The sequence below is a fragment of the Bufo bufo genome, chromosome 2, assembly GCF_905171765.1.
Source record: "Bufo bufo chromosome 2, aBufBuf1.1, whole genome shotgun sequence".
NCBI lineage: Eukaryota > Metazoa > Chordata > Amphibia > Anura > Bufonidae > Bufo > Bufo bufo.
Window position 1 is genome coordinate 838,748,366 of NC_053390.1, and position 18,382 is coordinate 838,766,747.

The window sequence follows — 18,382 nt, forward strand, 5'->3', positions numbered from 1 at the left end:
GCTTTCATAATGAGAAGTATAAGTATGCGTACTCCATACTGCTCCCATAATGAGAAGTATAAGTATGCGTACTCCATACTGCTTTAATAATGAGAAATATAAGTATGCGTACTACATACTGCTCCCATAATGAGAAGTATAAGTATGCGTACTCCATACTGCTCCCATAATGAGAAGAATAAATATGCGTACTCCATACTGCTCCCATAATGAGAAGTATAAGTATGCGTACTCCATACTGCTTTCATAATGAGAAGTATAAGTATGCGTACTCCATACTGCTCCCATAATGAGAAGTATAAGTATGCGTACTCCATACTGCTCCCATAATGAGAAGTGTAAGTATGCGTACTCCATACTGCTCCCATAATGAGAAGTATAAGTATGCGTACTCCATACTGCTCCCATAATGAGAAGTATAAGTATGCGTACTCCATACTGCTCCCATAATGAGAAGAATAAGTATGCGTACTCCATACTGCTCCCATAATGAGAAGTATAAGTATGCGTACTCCATACTGCTTTCATAATGAGAAGTATAAGTATGCGTACTCCATACTGGTTTCATAAGGAGAAGTATAAGTATGCGTACTCCATACTGCTCCCATAATGAGAAGTATAAGTATGCGTACTCCATACTGCTCCCATAATGAGAAGTATAAGTATGTGTACTCCATACTGCTCCCATAATGAGAAGTATAAGTATTGTTGGGCCTTTTCATAGGTAAATGCATACTTATACTTCTCATTATGAAAGCAGTATGGAGTACGCATACTTATACTTCTCATTATGAAAGCAGTATGGAGTATGCATACTTCTCATTATGGGAGCAGTATGGAGTACGCATACTTATACTTCTCATTATGGGAGCAGTATGGAGTACGCATACTTATACTTCTCATTATGGGAGCAGTATGGAGTACGCATACTTATACTTCTCATTATGAAAGCAGTATGGAGTACGCATACTTATACTTCTCATTATGGGAGTAGTATGGAGTACGCATACTTATACTTCTCATTATGGGAGTAGTATGGAGTACGCATACTTATACTTCTCATAATGGGAGCAGTATGGAGTACGCATACTTATACTTCTCATTATGGGAGCAGTATGGAGTACGCATACTTATACTTCTCATTATGAAAGCAATATGGAGTACGCATACTTATACTTCTCATTATGGGAGCAGTATGGAGTACGCATACTTATACTTCTCATTATGGGGGCAGTATGGAGTACGCATACTTATACTTCTCATTATGGGGGCAGTATGGAGTACACATACTTATACTTCTCATTATGAAAGCAGTATGGAGTACACATACTTATACTTCTCATTATGAAAGCAGTATGGAGTACGCATACTTATACTTCTCATTATGGGAGTAGTATGGAGTACACATACTTATACTTCTCATTATGGGAGTAGTATGGAGTACGCATACTTATACTTCTCATAATGGGAGCAGTATGGAGTACGCATACTTATACTTCTCATAATGGGAGCAGTATGGAGTACGCATACTTATACTTCTCATTATGGGAGCAGTATGGAGTACGCATACTTATACTTCTCATTATGAAAGCAGTATGGAGTACGCATACTTATACTTCTCATTATGGGAGCAGTATGCAGTACGCATACTTATACTTCTCATTATGGGAGCAGTATGGAGTACACATACTTATACTTCTCATTATGGGAGCAGTATGGAGTACGCATACTTATACTTCTCATTCTGAAAGCAGTATGGAGTACGCATACTTATACTTCTAATTGATTTGGCACCACACAAACAAGATGAGAATCGCATGAATTGCGATCACAGAAGCGCCGGGATGCAGGATGTCCTATGCCCGAGGATCTTCTTATTAACCCTTCTCCGGCTTCTGAATGGGTTTTCCACCTTCTCCTGAGGAAGAAATGTTTTTCTGAATCGAGAATCATTCCCAAGAATGTTTTCTTTCGGGATAAAGACACATCAGATTTTTTCCAGTTTATTATCCATCTTAAATTCAGTAACGTCGTAGCACGAATCTGATTTGGGACTGAAAGCTGCAGTTCTGGGATTCTATTAGATGGTCGTCCAGATAAGGCTACTTTTACATTAGCGTTTTCAAATCCGTTATTCAGATCCGTCATAGGATATCAATAGCAGAAGAAAACGCTTCAGTTTTGTCCCCATTCATTGTCATTGGGGACAAAACTGAACTGAACGCTCCAAACTGCACTCCGTTCCGTTTGGTTGAGTCCCCATTGCGGACAGAAAAACGCTTTATTATGTCTACTATAGCCATGACGGATCCGTCTTAAACACTACTGAAAGTCAATGGGGGACGGATCCGTTTTCTATTGTGTCAGAGAAAGTGGATCCGTCCCCATTGACTTACATCGTGTGTCAGGACGGATCCGTCGTGGCTATAGAAGACATAATACAACCGGATCCATTCATGATGCAGGCAGTTGTATCATTGTAACGGAAGCGTTTTTGAGGATCCATGACAGAAGCCTAAGCCAAGATTAGAACCCCCTGCTTTATTAGAAAAGCTATGATTTTTGTAAATTACCTGTGAGCAGAGGATATTTCGAAGGGGAGACAAGTGAACTGGTAGCGTTTGATTTTTTTTTCCCTTTTCTGGAATTGCAATTCTGAGAAAGCCCCGACGATCCGCCTGAATCGGGATATGGCAGTCAGCATCCGTTAGATCTAAAGAAAAAGAAGCGGATCGCACATCCACATGCTATGACCTCATCGCTGCTACTGATCAGAAGACTGCGCCACTTGGCGCATGTGCACCGCCTCCTATGCCACATGCTGACTCAGGCATTAGTGTACATTGTCGCTGTTCTGGTGGGTTTGGGGGGGGGGGGGCAGTGCTAGGTTTGGCTGCTGGGTCGGTGCCACGATGTAGGTGGTCGCCACACCAAATTTAGACGTCTCACTCATAAAGGCAACCTTGGCGCGGTCAGGGGGCTTATGCCTTTTGATCAAAATGTAGACTAATGCCCAAGTCAGCATGTGGCATAGGAGGCGGTAGACATGTGCCAAGTGGCGCGGTCTTCTGATACGTAGCAGCGATGAGGTCATAGCATGTGGATGTGCGATCCGCTTCTTTTTCGTTGCATCCTTTAAATCTATGGCCACCATTCTCGAGTCCTTGGAGAGTAATGGCAGTTTTCATAGAGGTCACCTTGAACTTCCTACACACAACGAACTTGTTTAAAGGTTTCCAATTTATAATCGTTCTGTCGGAACCAGAAAAATGGTGACCTAGGTGCCTCGTTTGGTACCGATTCTAGGGCTCCTAGATCCAGCAGGTCTTTTATACCCTCCTGTAAATTTTTGAAAACGAAATCTAGAGCAGGGATGGCCAACCCGCGGCTCTCCAGCTGTTGCAAAACTACAACTCCCAGCATGCCCAGACTACCTATAGCAGGGCATGTTGGGAATTGTAGTTTTACAACAGCTTGAGAGCCACAGGTTGGCAATGCCCGATCTAGAGGACAGGAAGTAAGGCAACATTTTTGATTGTTGAACATTTGAGAACAATCTGAAAATTCCATTTTGCACCCCTGCTCTAGCGCTATCTGAAGGACCCAGTAATGGTTGGTGACCGCCTGCCACTGGTGAACAACATCTGTTAGTCTTCCCCCAACACCTCCGGCTTCATTTGGAAGAGGCAGGAAGTTGCTTTGATTCAAACTAAAAAGATCTACCTCTACACCCTTCTTGTAGCTCCACCGTCCCGGTTTTCCATTGACCCTTAAAACGACATCTTTTATAGGGTCGGTCACTACGATCCTTATCCTCTTCAGCAAACCTTTTTCTAGGATTCTGACTAAATGGGGTCCATAGAAGTATTGGCCATGGAAGGAGATGGAGCATAAGTTATAGAAGTTCCATCTCCTTTCCAAGATCTCAACTAGTGTTGAGCGAAGCGAGCTTCATCCAAAAATGTCAGACTACTACGGTACGGAGATCCGTCTCTACAGTGTCAGAATGTATGGGCTCTGATGAGCCGGCGTTATGTGAAGTCACACTCTACTCCATAAATAACTTCGGTAGTGTCACACGACTTCACATAACTCCGGCTCATCGGAGCCCATACATTCTGACACTGTAGAGACGGATCTCCGTACCGTAGTAGTCTGACATTTTTGAATGAAGCTCTTAAGCTCATCTCAACTCTCCTTACAGCGTTCACTGAAACCGATGTTCGAGCCGATACAGATTCTGCAGAAGAAGCCGCCATGAAACCGGCCGCCATTTTAAATAACAGGAAAGACGCTCTGATCCCAGGAGATCTTTTATATACTGTGATCCCTCAAAATAGAAGGGTTTCTTCTGACCCATCATGAGCTGAAACTAGACTCAACATACGACGCCTCAGATCCAACCAACCGAGGCCACTTCTCCGGTGACTAGCCGATTAGTCCTGACCGTCACATGGAAGGACTGGTTTTATCTTAGTTCTCCACATTTTTCTTAAATCTTCATTTTCTCTCATCTTTGATGACATTTTGGGGCTTTGGAACGGATTACTGAACTTACCATGGTTTCAGAAGACGATGGTCACCCTGGAACCAGTATTGGTCCCCATCTGACCCAGTGAGATACAGAGCCCTCGCGACACAGGGCGCAGAAACAGAGGTCGCCATCTTATCCTCAGTCGTGCCGCGTCTTCAAGTCGAATAAGGTATTTTATTAGTTTTACAACAGATGTTCTGATTAATGGTGCAGATCCTCGGAGGAGAAGACAAAGTCTCTGCCCCTGAATCAGAAGATGGAGGCTCTAATACTTCTCATGGATTCTCTTTGACAAGGAAGCTGGTCTGCGATTCAAGGTCGTGAATAGAGGGGGATGTGTAGCCCCCCCAGCAGTTACATGGTTAAAAAAAAAAAAGACACTGACCTCTTTATGATAGACCACCGACACTGGAAGTAGCTGATGTGGAACGCAGAGCAAGGTAAAGCTGCCAGACCCCGGCCTCACCCGCCATACACCGAGGGGAGCGATTTACTATGAGCGGTTCCGCCTCACCTACGGCCTGTGGGAAGGCAGAAACCTGCCAGACCAAGGTGCCCAAAACCAAGATGGCGACGAACGCCTCCAATCTGCAGAGTACTGGGGGCTTTACACAGATTACCACCATGACTGTAGGAGCTGCGGGCCCCGTAGTACAGGCACATTCACCTGTGCCCGCTCTCGCCACGTCCCCTCCTGTACAGGGAGATGGGGGCAGGTTAATCTCGACGTGTTTGTCCCCGAGAGGAGCCAAGCTGCATGGTGCAGTCGTGGAGACAACTGGGGAAAGCCTAACACCCCCCACTCATTACAGCTGCACGCCATATCGGGCACCCACGCCATGTGACATACGGTGCTATTGACGGATGGACGCAGCGGCTCTGATTTTATACAAACTTTAATGTTTTGTGGTTCACATTGCCGTGAATGGACAAACGGACAGATGGCGGCTCCTGACACGGGGCCGCGGACATGCTCTGTACAGAAACAAAAATAAACCTATGTAAGGGCGGAGACGTGTGCACCGCCACAAAGCTCCGCCCACAGTCTGTAACTGGAGGCCCCGCCCCCTCAGCTCTCCTCCTCCTGCTGCACTTTAGATTTCTTCTTCTTCTTCGCGGAGGCCGGCGCCTCCTCCGAGGTGGAGAGCTTCTTCTTGTGCGCGGAGGCCGGCACCTCCTCAGAGGTGGAGAGCTTCTTCTTGTGTGCGGAGGCCGGCGCCTCCTCAGAGGTGGAGAGCTTCTTCTTCTTCTTGGCTGGAGTCGGCTCCTCAGCCTCCTCAACCCCGTTCTCAGAGACGTCGCCCTCAGACTTCCGTTTCTTCTTTTTCTTCTTCTTGCTTGGTTCCTCCTCCTGGAAGAAAGAAGTGAGTGGTGGTCAATCACTGCGGCACCTGCTAGGAGTTGTAGTTCCCCCATCCACTTACAGATCACTCCCACCATCCATTACCTCTTGAGGAGCAGCCTCTTCCTCTTCAGCGGCAGCAGCAGCCAGGGCCTCCAGGCGCCGCTTCTCTCGTTTCTTCTTCTTGCGTTCCTTCTTGTCCAGCTTCCTCTTCAGTTCAGACACCAGTATTGTGGCCTGGAAGGAGAAGACTCGTCAGCCTCTGCCCGTCCCATCCCCTCCCCCACACCCCAAGTCACGGGTCAGATCAGGCTCATTAAATCAGTTTATGCCTCCAGGATTTGTCAGGAGAAGAAGCTTCATCATCTCCGACCATCAGACGCCCGGTGAGGCCCCCACAATGTACTGACCTCCTCCTGCGCCTCTTTCATCACATCTAGGTTCTTGCGGGGAACCTCCCCGGTCTCGTAGAAGGACAGCCGCTCCTCCACCTGCTCCCGCAGCTTATCACCAAACACTGCCGTTGGGATTTCTGAGACAAAAACAACAACAGTTCACACCACGAAGCAGACATCACAGCCAGGGCTTATACTCCAGTCACAACCAAAGCTGCACCGACACCTAACCTCAAACACTGCAGAGGCTGACTACGGTGCAGCCCTGTACATGCAGCTTTGGTTGTGACCAGAGTACAAGAGCTTTGCTCAGAGTAAAGCTATCAACATACACGGGGGTGATATGCTGTTGACGAAAAATTCAACATCACTGCAAAGCCGGTAGCGGAGTGCAGGGCGTCCTGCGGGGGCTCACCTGAGAAGCAGTCTACGCGGGAGGCGATGGAGCACTTGTTCGCCAGGTATCGGGAGATGCGACCCTTGTTCTTGGCAGCTGCTCGCCCAATGAAGGTGGAGTGGAAGATGAGACCGTACTTGGGGGTGTTGCCTTTCGTCTTCAATGCCCTGGAAGGCAATTACTGGGATTTTGTAATGGCACGAGAACTACAACTCCCAGCATGCCCACAAGCACTACCTTTTAAAATGCTGGTTTCACCCTCACCCCGATATCTGACCCGAGTGACTGATTGGGGGTTGTTCAGACTCCGGGGCGGCAGTTATCACTCACGCAGCTGCTGACAAAAAGCCGCCAGCCCTCGTGTCAAACGCCAGCGCCCGGTCACCTGCCATCACCACAACCGCCCGGCAGCTGTACCTGAACAGGGCCTTCTCCGCCCCCAGGATCTGGACCGTGGACGCCGGGTACTTGGCCAGGTTCGTAAGGCTTCCTGCGTGCGAGATCAGACGGGCACCGACCTGCAAAGGAGAAATGAGTAAGGAGAGGGAGCAATCTGCAGGGGGAGGAGCGAGCAGGAAGGGAGAACCCAGGAGGAGCAAGCAGAGGGCAACCTGTAAGAGAACTAAGGAGAGGGAGCAATCTGAAGAGGGAGGAGTGAGCAGAGGGAAACCTGTAGAAGAGAAGGAAGGAGTGGGGGCTATCCACAAGAGAAGTGAGCAGGCAGGGGAGGAGGCTCAGGAAGAAAGAAGAGTGGGAAGAGCAACCTGTAGGAGAGGGAGCAATCTGCAGGAGGAGGAGTGAGTAGAGGGCAACCTGTAGGAGAGGGAGCAATCTGCAGGGGGAGGAGTGAGGGGCAGGGCCACGGATCAGCAGTGTGGGGTGTTCAGCAGCAGTCTCAGAGGATTGACAGATTTCACTGACATCACATCCGTGGAGGGGGGGGGGAGGGGGTACCAGAGCCAATTTTGGAGCGACACTCACCACTTCTCCGATGAGGGCAGACAGGCTGGGGGCCACCTGGTTCATCTTGGAGCGCAGATATTCCTGCAGAGTCTTCCGATATTCGGACAGAGAGATGACGCGGCAGGAGAAGCTCTCGATGTTAATCAGGTCGATCGGTGAGATGTCCATCCCTGGAGAGACAAGCCCCAATTACTGACTGCTGCTGGACAGCCACTAACCCCCGTTATAGAGACCCCACCTACCCATTGAGGAGCGAGACGCATCCAGCACGGCCTGGGCCTTGGCGCTGTCCATGACAATCTCCTCCATGGCCTCCAGCTTCTCCTCCGACAGCTCCTTGCGGTTCCCGATGTACTTGGCCATTCGGCAGTAGGTGTAATTGTCAGGCACGATCTTTATGAGCTCTGGGAAGTGATAGCCGTACCATTCCCTACAGCAAGGAGACAACATGGCTTACAACTCACTCCACACACAACCAAATCTGCAAGCTGGACAAGCCTACAGCCACTACAACATCTGTATCCCCGATAACAAGACAGCCTCCACACTCTGCGGGCCTGTGGTGTAGACGGAGAAGATGCTTTTCCTCCTCTTTCTATACAGGCAGTGGGAGGTGGCACACAGCCTGTGGTAAGCATCAGGAGGGCAGCACCCACCCCCAGAGGTCACCCTGCCCCCATCCTCACCTGACCCTCATGGAGAAGGTGTTTACGTCCTTATCCAGCTGATCCAGCAGACTGATTGACTGGATGATCATGTTGTCCACCCGGTTGACATTGAACTTGACCTTGGACCTGGAGTAGCTGTGGCCCAGACCGAGCTGAGCCTTGGAGGCCGACTGGGCGGTCAGGCCCTTCACCAGGGCGTGGAAGTGAAGCCGGATCCCTGCAAAAAAGATGGCCGAGGTGAGGGGACCGTACATGGGATAGGTCATACCAGCGGGGAGAGGAGAGCAGCAGGTCAACCTATGGTATCAGTGGGCCAAACCACCCCATGAAAGAGGCTCAGTAGATCAACCAGTGACGGTGGGTCATACCACCTCATGACAGAGTTTCTGAAGGCTAACCTGTGGTAAGAAGGTCATACCACCTTATGACAGGGGCCAAGTAAGTCAACCAGTGACAACGATGGGTCATACCACCTCATGAATGGAAGAGGGGTTAAGGAGGTCCACCGATGGTATCAATAGACCATACCACCTCATAACGGGCTCAGTAGGGGGGGGGGGGGTTATATCCACAAGTGATGGGTGCTCCCCTCACCTCTTATGATCTCGGCCACCACGCCGCCGGTCTGGCAGGCGATCTTCAGCTCCTCTTGTACGGCAGCCCCGATCTTTGCGTCCCCCACACCAAGCAGCGCTTTCTTCTTCTTGGCCGGCATGTTGGTCTCCAGGAACAGTTTAAGGTCCTCATGAAGAACCCCTGGAGGAGAAGAGACAAACCCATTAGACCCAACAGGAGGCGGAGCCTCAGGTATACAGCAGAATGCGGCACCCAGGTCACCTGACCCTTCAGCAGAAGTCCATGACATCACTTTTATGGGCGGAGCTAGCAGAGGTCATTGACTTCAGCCCCATCCCCTCCCCCACAGGACAAGCTCAGTAACATTGTGGTGACATCACAGATCTCAGTGGATTGACAGATTGTTATGACATCATCGCTCATCCTGCAGGCTCCTCCCCCTTACATCATTACCTTCAGAGATGGCGTTGGCGTTCTCCAGGGCACTGTGGGCGGATTTGAAGGGGAAGAAGGCCGCCAGCTTCACAATGCTGTTAAACTTGCCGATGTTCAACAAAGACTCCTCCACCTGCGGCAGCAGCATGCCGATCTCCTCCACCTCCCGCACCGCAAACAGGGCGTAGCCCGCCGCATGTTCAAACAGCACGTGGAGCAGAACCTGGCGGGAGAGAAGAGCGTCAGTGTACCCTGCAAACAGCCCCTGCACCTCAGCTACCAGACCCTGCATCTACAGTGTGAGGAGGGACAGGAGCAGACACCAGAATGTACCCTGCAAACAACCCCTGCAACCTCAGCTACCAGACCTGGCATCTACAGTGTGAGGAGGGACAGGAGCAGAAGACACCAGAATGTACCCTGCAAACAGCACCCGAACCTCAGCTACCAGACCCCACATCTACAGTGTGAGGAGGGACAGGAGGAGAAGACACCAGAATGTACCCTGCAAACAGCCCCCACACCTCAGCTACCAGACCCCACATCTACAGTGTGAGGAGGGACAGGAGCAGACACCAGAATGAACCCTGCAAACAACCCCTGCAACCTCAGCTACCAGACCTGGCATCTAGTGTGAGGGGGGGGGGGGGACAGGAGCAGACACAAGAATGTACCCTGCAAACAGCACCCGAACCTCAGCTACCAGACCCCGCATCTACAGTGTGAGGAGGGACAGGAGCAGAAGACACCAGAATGTACCCTGCAAACAGCACCCGAACCTCAGCTACCAGACCCCGCATCTACAGTGTGAGGAGGGACAGGAGCAGACACCAGAATGTACCCTGCAAACAGCACCCACACCTCAGCTACCAGACCCCGCATCTACAGTGTGAGGAGGGACAGGAGGAGAAGACACCAGAATGTACCCTGCAAACAGCCCCCACACCTCAGCTACCAGACCCGGCATCTACAGTGTGAGGAGGGACAGGAGGAGAAGACACCAGAATGTACCCTGCAAACAACCCCCACACCTCAGCTACCAGACCTGGCATCTACAGTGTGAGGAGGGACAGGAGGAGAAGACACCAGAATGTACCCTGCAAACAGCCCCCACACCTCAGCTACCAGACCCTGCATCTACAGTGTGAGGAGGGACAGGAGGAGAAGACACCAGAATGTACCCTGCAAACAGCCCCCAAACCTCAGCTACCAGACCCTGCATCTACAGTGTGAGGAGGGACAGGAGCAGACACCAGAATGAACCCTGCAAACAGCCCCCACACCTCAGCTACCAGACCTGGCATCTACAGTGTGAGGAGGGACAGGAGCAGACACCAGAATGTACCCTGCAAACAGCACCCGAACCTCAGCTACCAGACCCCGCATCTACAGAGTGAGGGGGGACAGAAGCAGAAGACACCATAATGTACCCTGCAAACAGCTCCCGAACCTCAGCTACCAGACCTGGCATCTACAGTGAGGGGGGACAGGAGCAGACACCAGAATGTACCCTGCAAACAGCCCCCGCACCTCAGCTACCAGACCTGGCATCTACAGTGAGGAGGGACAGGAGCAGACACCAGAATGTACCCTGCAAACAGCACCCGAACCTCAGCTACCAGACCCCGCATCTACAGAGTGAGGGGGGACAGAAGCAGAAGACACCAGAATGTACCCTGCAAACAGCCCCCACACCTCAGCTACCAGACCTGGCATCTACAGTGTGAGGGGGGACAGGAGCAGACACCAGAATGAACCCTGCAAACAGCCCCCACACCTCAGCTACCAGACCCTGCATCTACAGTGTGAGGAGGGACAGGAGCAGACACCAGAATGTACCCTGCAAACAGCCCCCACACCTCAGCTACCAGACCCCGCATCTACAGTGTGAGGGGGGACAGGAGCAGACACCAGAATGAACCCTGCAAACAGCACCCGAACCTCAGCTACCAGACCCCGCATCTACAGAGTGAGGGGGGACAGAAGCAGAAGACACCATAATGTACCCTGCAAACAGCTCCCGAACCTCAGCTACCAGACCCCGCATCTACAGTGTGAGGAGGGACAGGAGCAGACACCAGAATGTACCCTGCAAACAGCCCCCACACCTCAGCTACCAGCCCAATTCACACTGCAGCGCTAATAAAGCCTCGTGCAGCCTCCACCTTCAGCCCTGGGCCTCAAAGGGAGGCCACGTGGGGGGTCTAGCGGCTCACACTCCATTCACTGACAACAAGCAGGCCGCAGACGGGTGGGGCGGGCGAGCAGAGGAGCACGTGCTCAGAGTCCACGTGCACCCCGCGCACACAGGCCGCCCTGTGCCCCGCTCTCACCATTGTGACTTCACTCCTCCCGCGCCGCCGATCCTGAACAGACTGAGCTCAGTCTCCCGCAAGTCCTGACCACACGTCCCGTGACCCCGCCCCTCACCGAGCAGCAAATCACAGCGCAGAGACCTCCAGAGCGATTGAGAGCGTAGCCAATCATGGCGCAGGAGAAACCATCCTCCGCCCTCTTCCAGAGGTACAGGATAGAGGGGCCGGACTGTTTGTCCGCCAGCAGCTCTCTATGGTGAGTGTTGGAGGACTGCGGAAGTGCGCGCTGTGTGGAGCACGTGGAAGAGTCGCGATATATCGCCTGTAATGTCACAGTGCGGCCACCAGGGGAGGGGCTGCGAGTGTCGATTCTGTGATAACTGTACAATAATCAACAGCAAAAACATCACATTGTATGTACTACGTGTCCGTCACCTCACATTGTATGTACCGCGTGTCCGTCACCTCACACTGTATGTACCGCGTGTCCGTCACCTCACACTGTATGTACCGCGTGTCCGTCACCTCACATTGTATGTACCGCGTGTCCGTCACCTCACACTGTATGTACCGCGTGTCCGTCACCTCACACTGTATGTACCGCGTGTCCGTCACCTCACATTGTATGTACCGCGTGTCCGTCACCTCACACTGTATGTACCGCGTGTCTGTCACCTCACACTGTATGTACCGCGTGTCCGTCACCTCACACTGTATGTACTACGTGTCCGTCACCTCACACTGTATGTACCGCGTGTCCGTCACCTCACACTGTATGTACCGCGTGTCCGTCACCTCACATTGTATGTACCGCGTGTCCGTCACCTCACATTGTATGTACCGCGTGTCCGTCACCTCACACTGTATGTACCGCGTGTCCGTCACCTCACACTGTATGTACCGCGTGTCCGTCACCTCACATTGTATGTACCGCGTGTCCGTCACCTCACACTGTATGTACCGCGTGTCCGTCACCTCACACTGTATGTACCGCGTGTCCGTCACCTCACACTGTATGTACCGCGTGTCCGTCACCTCACACTGTATGTACCGCGTGTCCGTCACCTCACATTGTATGTACCGCGTGTCCGTCACCTCACATTGTATGTACCGCGTGTCCGTCACCTCACACTGTATGTACCGCGTGTCCGTCACCTCACATTGTATGTACCGCGTGTCCGTCACCTCACACTGTATGTACCGCGTGTCCTTCACCTCACACTGTATGTACCGCGTGTCCTTCACCTCACATTGTATGTACCGCGTGTCCGTCACCTCACACTGTATGTACCGCGTGTCCGTCACCTCACATTGTATGTACCGAGTGTCCGTCACCTCACACTGTATGTACCGCGTGTCCGTCACCTCACACTGTATGTACCGCGTGTCCGTCACCTCACACTGTATGTACCGCCTGTCCGTCACCTCACACTGTATGTACCGCCTGTCCGTCACCTCACACTGTATGTACCGCGTGTCCGTCACCTCACACTGTATGTACCGCGTGTCCGTCACCTCACACTGTATGTACCGCGTGTCCGTCATCTCACACTGTATGTACCGCGTGTCCGTCACCTCACATTGTATGTACCGCGTGTCCGTCACCTCACACTGTATGTACCGCGTGTCCGTCACCTCACACTGTATGTACCGCGTGTCCGTCACCTCACATTGTATGTACCGCGTGTCCGTCACCTCACATTGTATGTACCGCGTGTCCGTCACCTCACATTGTATGTACCGCGTGTCCGTCACCTCACATTGTATGTACCGCGTGTCCGTCACCTCACACTGTATGTACCGCGTGTCCGTCACCTCACACTGTATGTACCGCGTGTCCGTCACCTCACACTGTATGTACCGCGTGTCCGTCACCTCACATTGTATGTACCGCGTGTCCTTCACCTCACACTGTATGTACCGCGTGTCCTTCACCTCACATTGTATGTACCGCGTGTCCGTCACCTCACATTGTATGTACCGCGTGTCCTTCACCTCACACTGTATGTACCGCGTGTCCTTCACCTCACACTGTATGTACCGCGTGTCCGTCACCTCACATTGTATGTACCGAGTGTCCGTCACCTCACACTGTATGTACCGCGTGTCCGTCACCTCACACTGTATGTACCGCGTGTCCATCACCTCACATTGTATGTACCGAATGTCCGTCACGGGTCTGCAATACACTGGGCACCGGCCGTATGCATTCCGCATCAGGGGTACGGACCCATTCACTTGAACGGGTCTGCAAATCCGGAAATGCGGTGTAGAACGGAAGCAGTACGCAGTGCTTCCATGGGGTTCCGTTCCGTGCTTCCATTCAGCAAAAATATAGAACTTGTTCTTTCTTTTTGCGAAACGGACGGATCGTGGACCCCATTCAGGTGAATGGGTCCGCGATCCACATGTGGCTGGCCCACGGTTGGTTCCCGTGCATTGCAGACCACAATGTGCGGTCCGCAGCACGAGTATGGCCATATGCAGAGAACCCCCCCCTGTAGTGTGTAGATGGTTTATTTACCAGACGCCGCGCACTATCTTCCCGACTTTACTAATGGTCGGCTCACAAGAAGTCAAAAACTGCGTATTTATTACTAACTCTGAAAACGTAGCTATAATAAAACAACCATGTAAATGAGAAGTACAGAGTCGTGTACACATATATAAATCCTGAGACTAGTCGCGGTCCCTCCTATGTAGTGGGCTGCGGAGCGCTCACTGCTCACAGTTTTCTATTACAGTAAGAGCAGAGTCGTGTACACATATATAAATCCTGAGACTAGTCGCGGTCCCTCCTATGTAGGGGGCTGCGGAGCGCTCACTGCTCACAGTTTTCTATTACAGTAAGAGCAGAGTCGTGTACACATATATAAATCCTGAGACTAGTCGCGGTCCCTCCTATGTAGGGGGCTGCGGAGTGCTCGCTGCTCACAGTTTTCTATTACAGTAAGAGCAGAGTCGTGTACACATATATAAATCCTGAGACTAGTCGCGGTCCCTCCTATGTAGGGGGCTGCGGAGCGCTCGCTGCTCACAGTTTTCTATTACAGTAAGAGCAGAGTCGTGTACACATATATAAATCCTGACACTAGTCGTGGTCCCTCCTATGTAGGGGGCTGCGGAGCGCTCTCTGATCACAGTTTTCTATTACAGTAAGAGAAGAGTCGTGTACACATATATAAATCCTGAGACTAGTCGCGGTCCCTCCTATGTAGGGGGCTGCGGAGCGCTCACTGCTCACAGTTTTCTATTACAGTAAGAGCAGAGTCGTGTACACATATATAAATCCTGAGACTAGTCGCGGTCCCTCCTATGTAGAGGGCTGCGGAGCGCTCACTGCTCACAGTTTTCTATTACAGTAAGAGCAGAGTCGTGTACACATATATAAATCCTGAGACTAGTCGCGGCCCCTCCTATGTAGAGGGCTGCGGAGCGCTCGCTGCTCACAGTTTTCTATTACAGTAAGAGCAGAGTCGTGTACACATATATAAATCCTGAGACTAGTCGCGGTCCCTCCTATGTAGAGGGCTGCGGAGCGCTCGCTGATCACAGTTTTCTATTACAGTAAGAGCAGAGTCATGTACACATATATAAATCCTGAGACTAGTCGCGGTCCCTCCTATGTAGAGGGCTGCGGAGCGCTCGCTGATCACAGTTTTCTATTACAGTAAGAGCAGAGTCGTGTACACATATATAAATCCTGAGACTAGTCGCGGTCCCTCCTATGTAGGGGGCTGCGGAGCGCTCGCTGCTCACAGTTTTCTATTACAGTAAGAGCAGTGTCGTGTACACGTATATAAATCCTGAGACTAGTCGCGGTCCCTCCTATGTAGGGGGCTGCGGAGCGCTCACTGCTCACAGTTTTCTATTACAGTAAGAGCAGAGTCGTGTACACATATATAAATCCTGAGACTAGTCGCGGTCCCTCCTATGTAGAGGGCTGCGGAGCGCTCACTGCTCACAGTTTTCTATTACAGTAAGAGCAGAGTCGTGTACACCTATATAAATCCTGAGACTAGTCGCGGTCCCTCCTATGTAGAGGGCTGCGGAGCGCTCACTGCTCACAGTTTTCTATTACAGTAAGAGCATAGTCGTGTACACATGTATAAATCCTGAGACTAGTCGCGGTCCCTCCTATGTAGGTGGCTGCGGAGCGCTCGCTGCTCACAGTTTTCTATTACAGTAAGAGCAGAGTCGTGTACACATATATAAATCCTGAGACTAGTCGCGGTCCCTCCTATGTAGAGGGCTGCGGAGCGCTCACTGCTCACAGTTTCCTATTACAGTTAGAGCAGAGTCGTGTACACATATATAAATCCTGAGACTAGTCGCGGTCCCTCCTATGTAGTGGGCTGCGGAGCGCTCGCTGCTCACAGTTTTCTATTACAGTAAGAGCAGAGTCGTGTACACATATATAAATCCTGAGACTAGTCGCGGTGCCTCCTATGTAGGGGGCTGCGGAGCGCTCACTGCTCACAGTTTTCTATTACAGTAAGAGCAGAGTCGTGTACACATATAAATCCTGAGACTAGTCGCGGTCCCTCCTATGTAGAGGGCTGCGGAGCGCTCGCTGCTCACAGTTTTCTATTACAGTAAGAGCAGAGTCGTGTACACATATATAAATCCTGAGACTAGTCGCGGTCCCTCCTATGTAGGGGGCTGCGGAGCGCTCACTGCTCACAGTTTTCTATTACAGTAAGAGCAGAGTCGTGTACACATATATAAATCCTGAGACTAGTCGCGGTCCCTCCTATGTAGGGGGCTGCGGAGCGCTCGCTGCTCACAGTTTTCTATTACAGTAAGAGCAGAGTCGTGTACACATGTATAAATCCTGAGACTAGTCGCGGTCCCTCCTATGTAGGGGGCTGCGGAGCGCTCGCTGCTCACAGTTTTCTATTACAGTAAGAGCAGAGTCGTGTACACATATATAAATCCTGAGACTAGTCGCGGTCCCTCCTATGTAGGGGGCTGCGGAGCGCTCGCTGCTCACAGTTTTCTATTACAGTAAGAGCAGAGTCGTGTACACATATATAAATCCTGAGACTAGTCGTGGTCCCTCCTATGTAGTGGGCTGCGGAGCGCTCACTGCTCACAGTTTTCTATTACAGTAAGAGCAGAGTCGTGTACACATATATAAATCCTGAGACTAGTCGCGGTCCCTCCTATGTAGGGGGCTGCGGAGCGCTCACTGCTCACAGTTTTCTATTACAGTAAGAGCAGAGTCGTGTACACATATATAAATCCTGAGACTAGTCGCGGTCCCTCCTATGTAGGGGGCTGCGGAGCGCTCGCTGCTCACAGTTTTCTATTACAGTAAGAGCAGAGTCTTGTACACATATATAAATCCTGAGACTAGTCGCCGTCCCTCCTATGTAGGGGGCTGCGGAGCGCTCACTGCTCACAGTTTTCTATTACAGTAAGGGCAGAGTCGTGTACACATATATAAATCCTGAGACTAGTCGCGGTCCCTCCTATGTAGGGGGCTGCGGAGCGCTCGCTGCTCACAGTTTTCTATTACAGTAAGAGCAGAGTCGTGTACACATATATAAATCCTGAGACTAGTCGTGGTCCCTCCTATGTAGTGGGCTGCGGAGCGCTCGCTGCTCACAGTTTTCTATTACAGTAAGAGCAGAGTCGTGTACACATATATAAATCCTGAGACTAGTCGTGGTCCCTCCTATGTAGGGGGCTGCGGAGCGCTCACTGCTCACAGTTTTCTATTACAGTAAGAGCAGAGTCGTGTACACATATATAAATCCTGAGACTAGTCGCGGTCCCTCCTATGTAGGGGGCTGCGGAGCGCTCACTGCTCACAGTTTTCTATTACAGTAAGAGCAGAGTCGTGTACACATATATAAATCCTGAGACTAGTCGCGGTCCCTCCTATGTAGGGGGCTGCGGAGCGCTCGCTGCTCACAGTTTTCTATTACAGTAAGAGCAGAGTCTTGTACACATATATAAATCCTGAGACTAGTCGCCGTCCCTCCTATGTAGGGGGCTGCGGAGCGCTCACTGCTCACAGTTTTCTATTACAGTAAGAGCAGAGTCGTGTACACATATATAAATCCTGAGACTAGTCGCGGTCCCTCCTATGTAGGGGGCTGCGGAGCGCTCGCTGCTCACAGTTTTCTATTACAGTAAGAGCAGAGTCGTGTACACATATATAAATCCTGAGACTAGTCGCCGTCCCTCCTATGTAGGGGGCTGCGGAGCGCTCGCTGCTCACAGTTTTCTATTACAGTAAGAGCAGAGTCGTGTACACATATATAAATCCTGAGACTAGTCGCGGTCCCTCCTATGTAGGGGGCTGCGGAGCGCTCGCTGCTCACAGTTTTCTATTACAGTAAGAGCAGAGTCGTGTACACATATATAAATCCTGAGACTAGTCGCGGTCCCTCCTATGTAGGGGGCTGCGGAGCGCTCGCTGCTCACAGTTTTCTATTACAGTAAGAGCAGAGTCGTGTACACATATATAAATCCTGAGACTAGTCGCGGTCCCTCCTATGTAGGGGGCTGCGGAGCGCTCACTGCTCACAGTTTTCTATTACAGTAAGAGCAGAGTCGTGTACACATATATAAATCCTGAGACTAGTCGCGGTCCCTCCTATGTAGGGGGCTGCGGAGCGCTCGCTGCTCACAGTTTTCTATTACAGTAAGAGCAGAGTCGTGTACACATATATAAATCCTGAGACTAGTCGCGGTCCCTCCTATGTAGGGGCTGCGGAGCGCTCGCTGCTCACAGTTTTCTATTACA

General features: G+C 51.1%; 1 protein-coding gene and 3 non-coding genes across 6 annotated transcripts; all 4 read right to left on the reverse strand.

The window, feature by feature from the left end:
• Positions 1-5,412: 5,412 nt before the first annotated feature.
• On the reverse strand, positions 5,413-11,734 carry NOP56 (NOP56 ribonucleoprotein). Of its 3 annotated transcripts, none has more exons than XM_040419452.1 (12): positions 11,644-11,734; positions 9,329-9,533; positions 8,894-9,055; positions 8,318-8,516; positions 7,874-8,061; positions 7,650-7,801; positions 7,086-7,186; positions 6,687-6,835; positions 6,287-6,408; positions 5,982-6,113; positions 5,709-5,885; positions 5,413-5,663 (listed from the first exon to the last, which is right to left on the reverse strand). In XM_040419452.1, the coding sequence occupies exons 1-12, from the start codon at positions 11,644-11,646 to the stop codon at positions 5,604-5,606; spliced, it is 1,650 nt and encodes a 549-aa protein (XP_040275386.1). In that variant the 5' UTR covers positions 11,647-11,734; the 3' UTR covers positions 5,413-5,603. The 3 variants fall into 3 exon arrangements, with proteins under 3 accessions (XP_040275386.1, XP_040275385.1, XP_040275384.1); XM_040419451.1 differs by having other exon boundaries at positions 5,413-5,648; positions 5,691-5,885; XM_040419450.1 differs by having other exon boundaries at positions 5,413-5,885.
• LOC120992640 lies at positions 6,181-6,247 on the reverse strand. Its single transcript, XR_005777039.1, has one exon. It is a non-coding gene; the product is annotated as a small nucleolar RNA SNORD57 (small nucleolar RNA).
• On the reverse strand, positions 6,577-6,647 carry LOC120992641. Its single transcript, XR_005777040.1, has one exon. It is a non-coding gene; the product is annotated as a small nucleolar RNA SNORD56 (small nucleolar RNA).
• Positions 8,146-8,278, reverse strand: LOC120992658. The gene has a single exon (XR_005777054.1). It is a non-coding gene; the product is annotated as a small nucleolar RNA SNORA51 (small nucleolar RNA).
• Positions 11,735-18,382: the final 6,648 nt, after the last annotated feature.

What these genes read in the sequence shown, in the direction of transcription:
- NOP56 (XM_040419450.1), bottom strand. An exon ending in GGTGGCCGAGATCATAAGAG is followed by an intron (nt 8,517 to 8,893) that starts GTGAGGGGAGCA and finishes TCTTTTTTGCAG; the next exon opens with GGATCCGGCTTCACTTCCAC. An exon ending in GCGGAGAAGGCCCTGTTCAG is followed by an intron (nt 6,836 to 7,085) that starts GTACAGCTGCCG and finishes ATTGCCTTCCAG; the next exon opens with GGCATTGAAGACGAAAGGCA.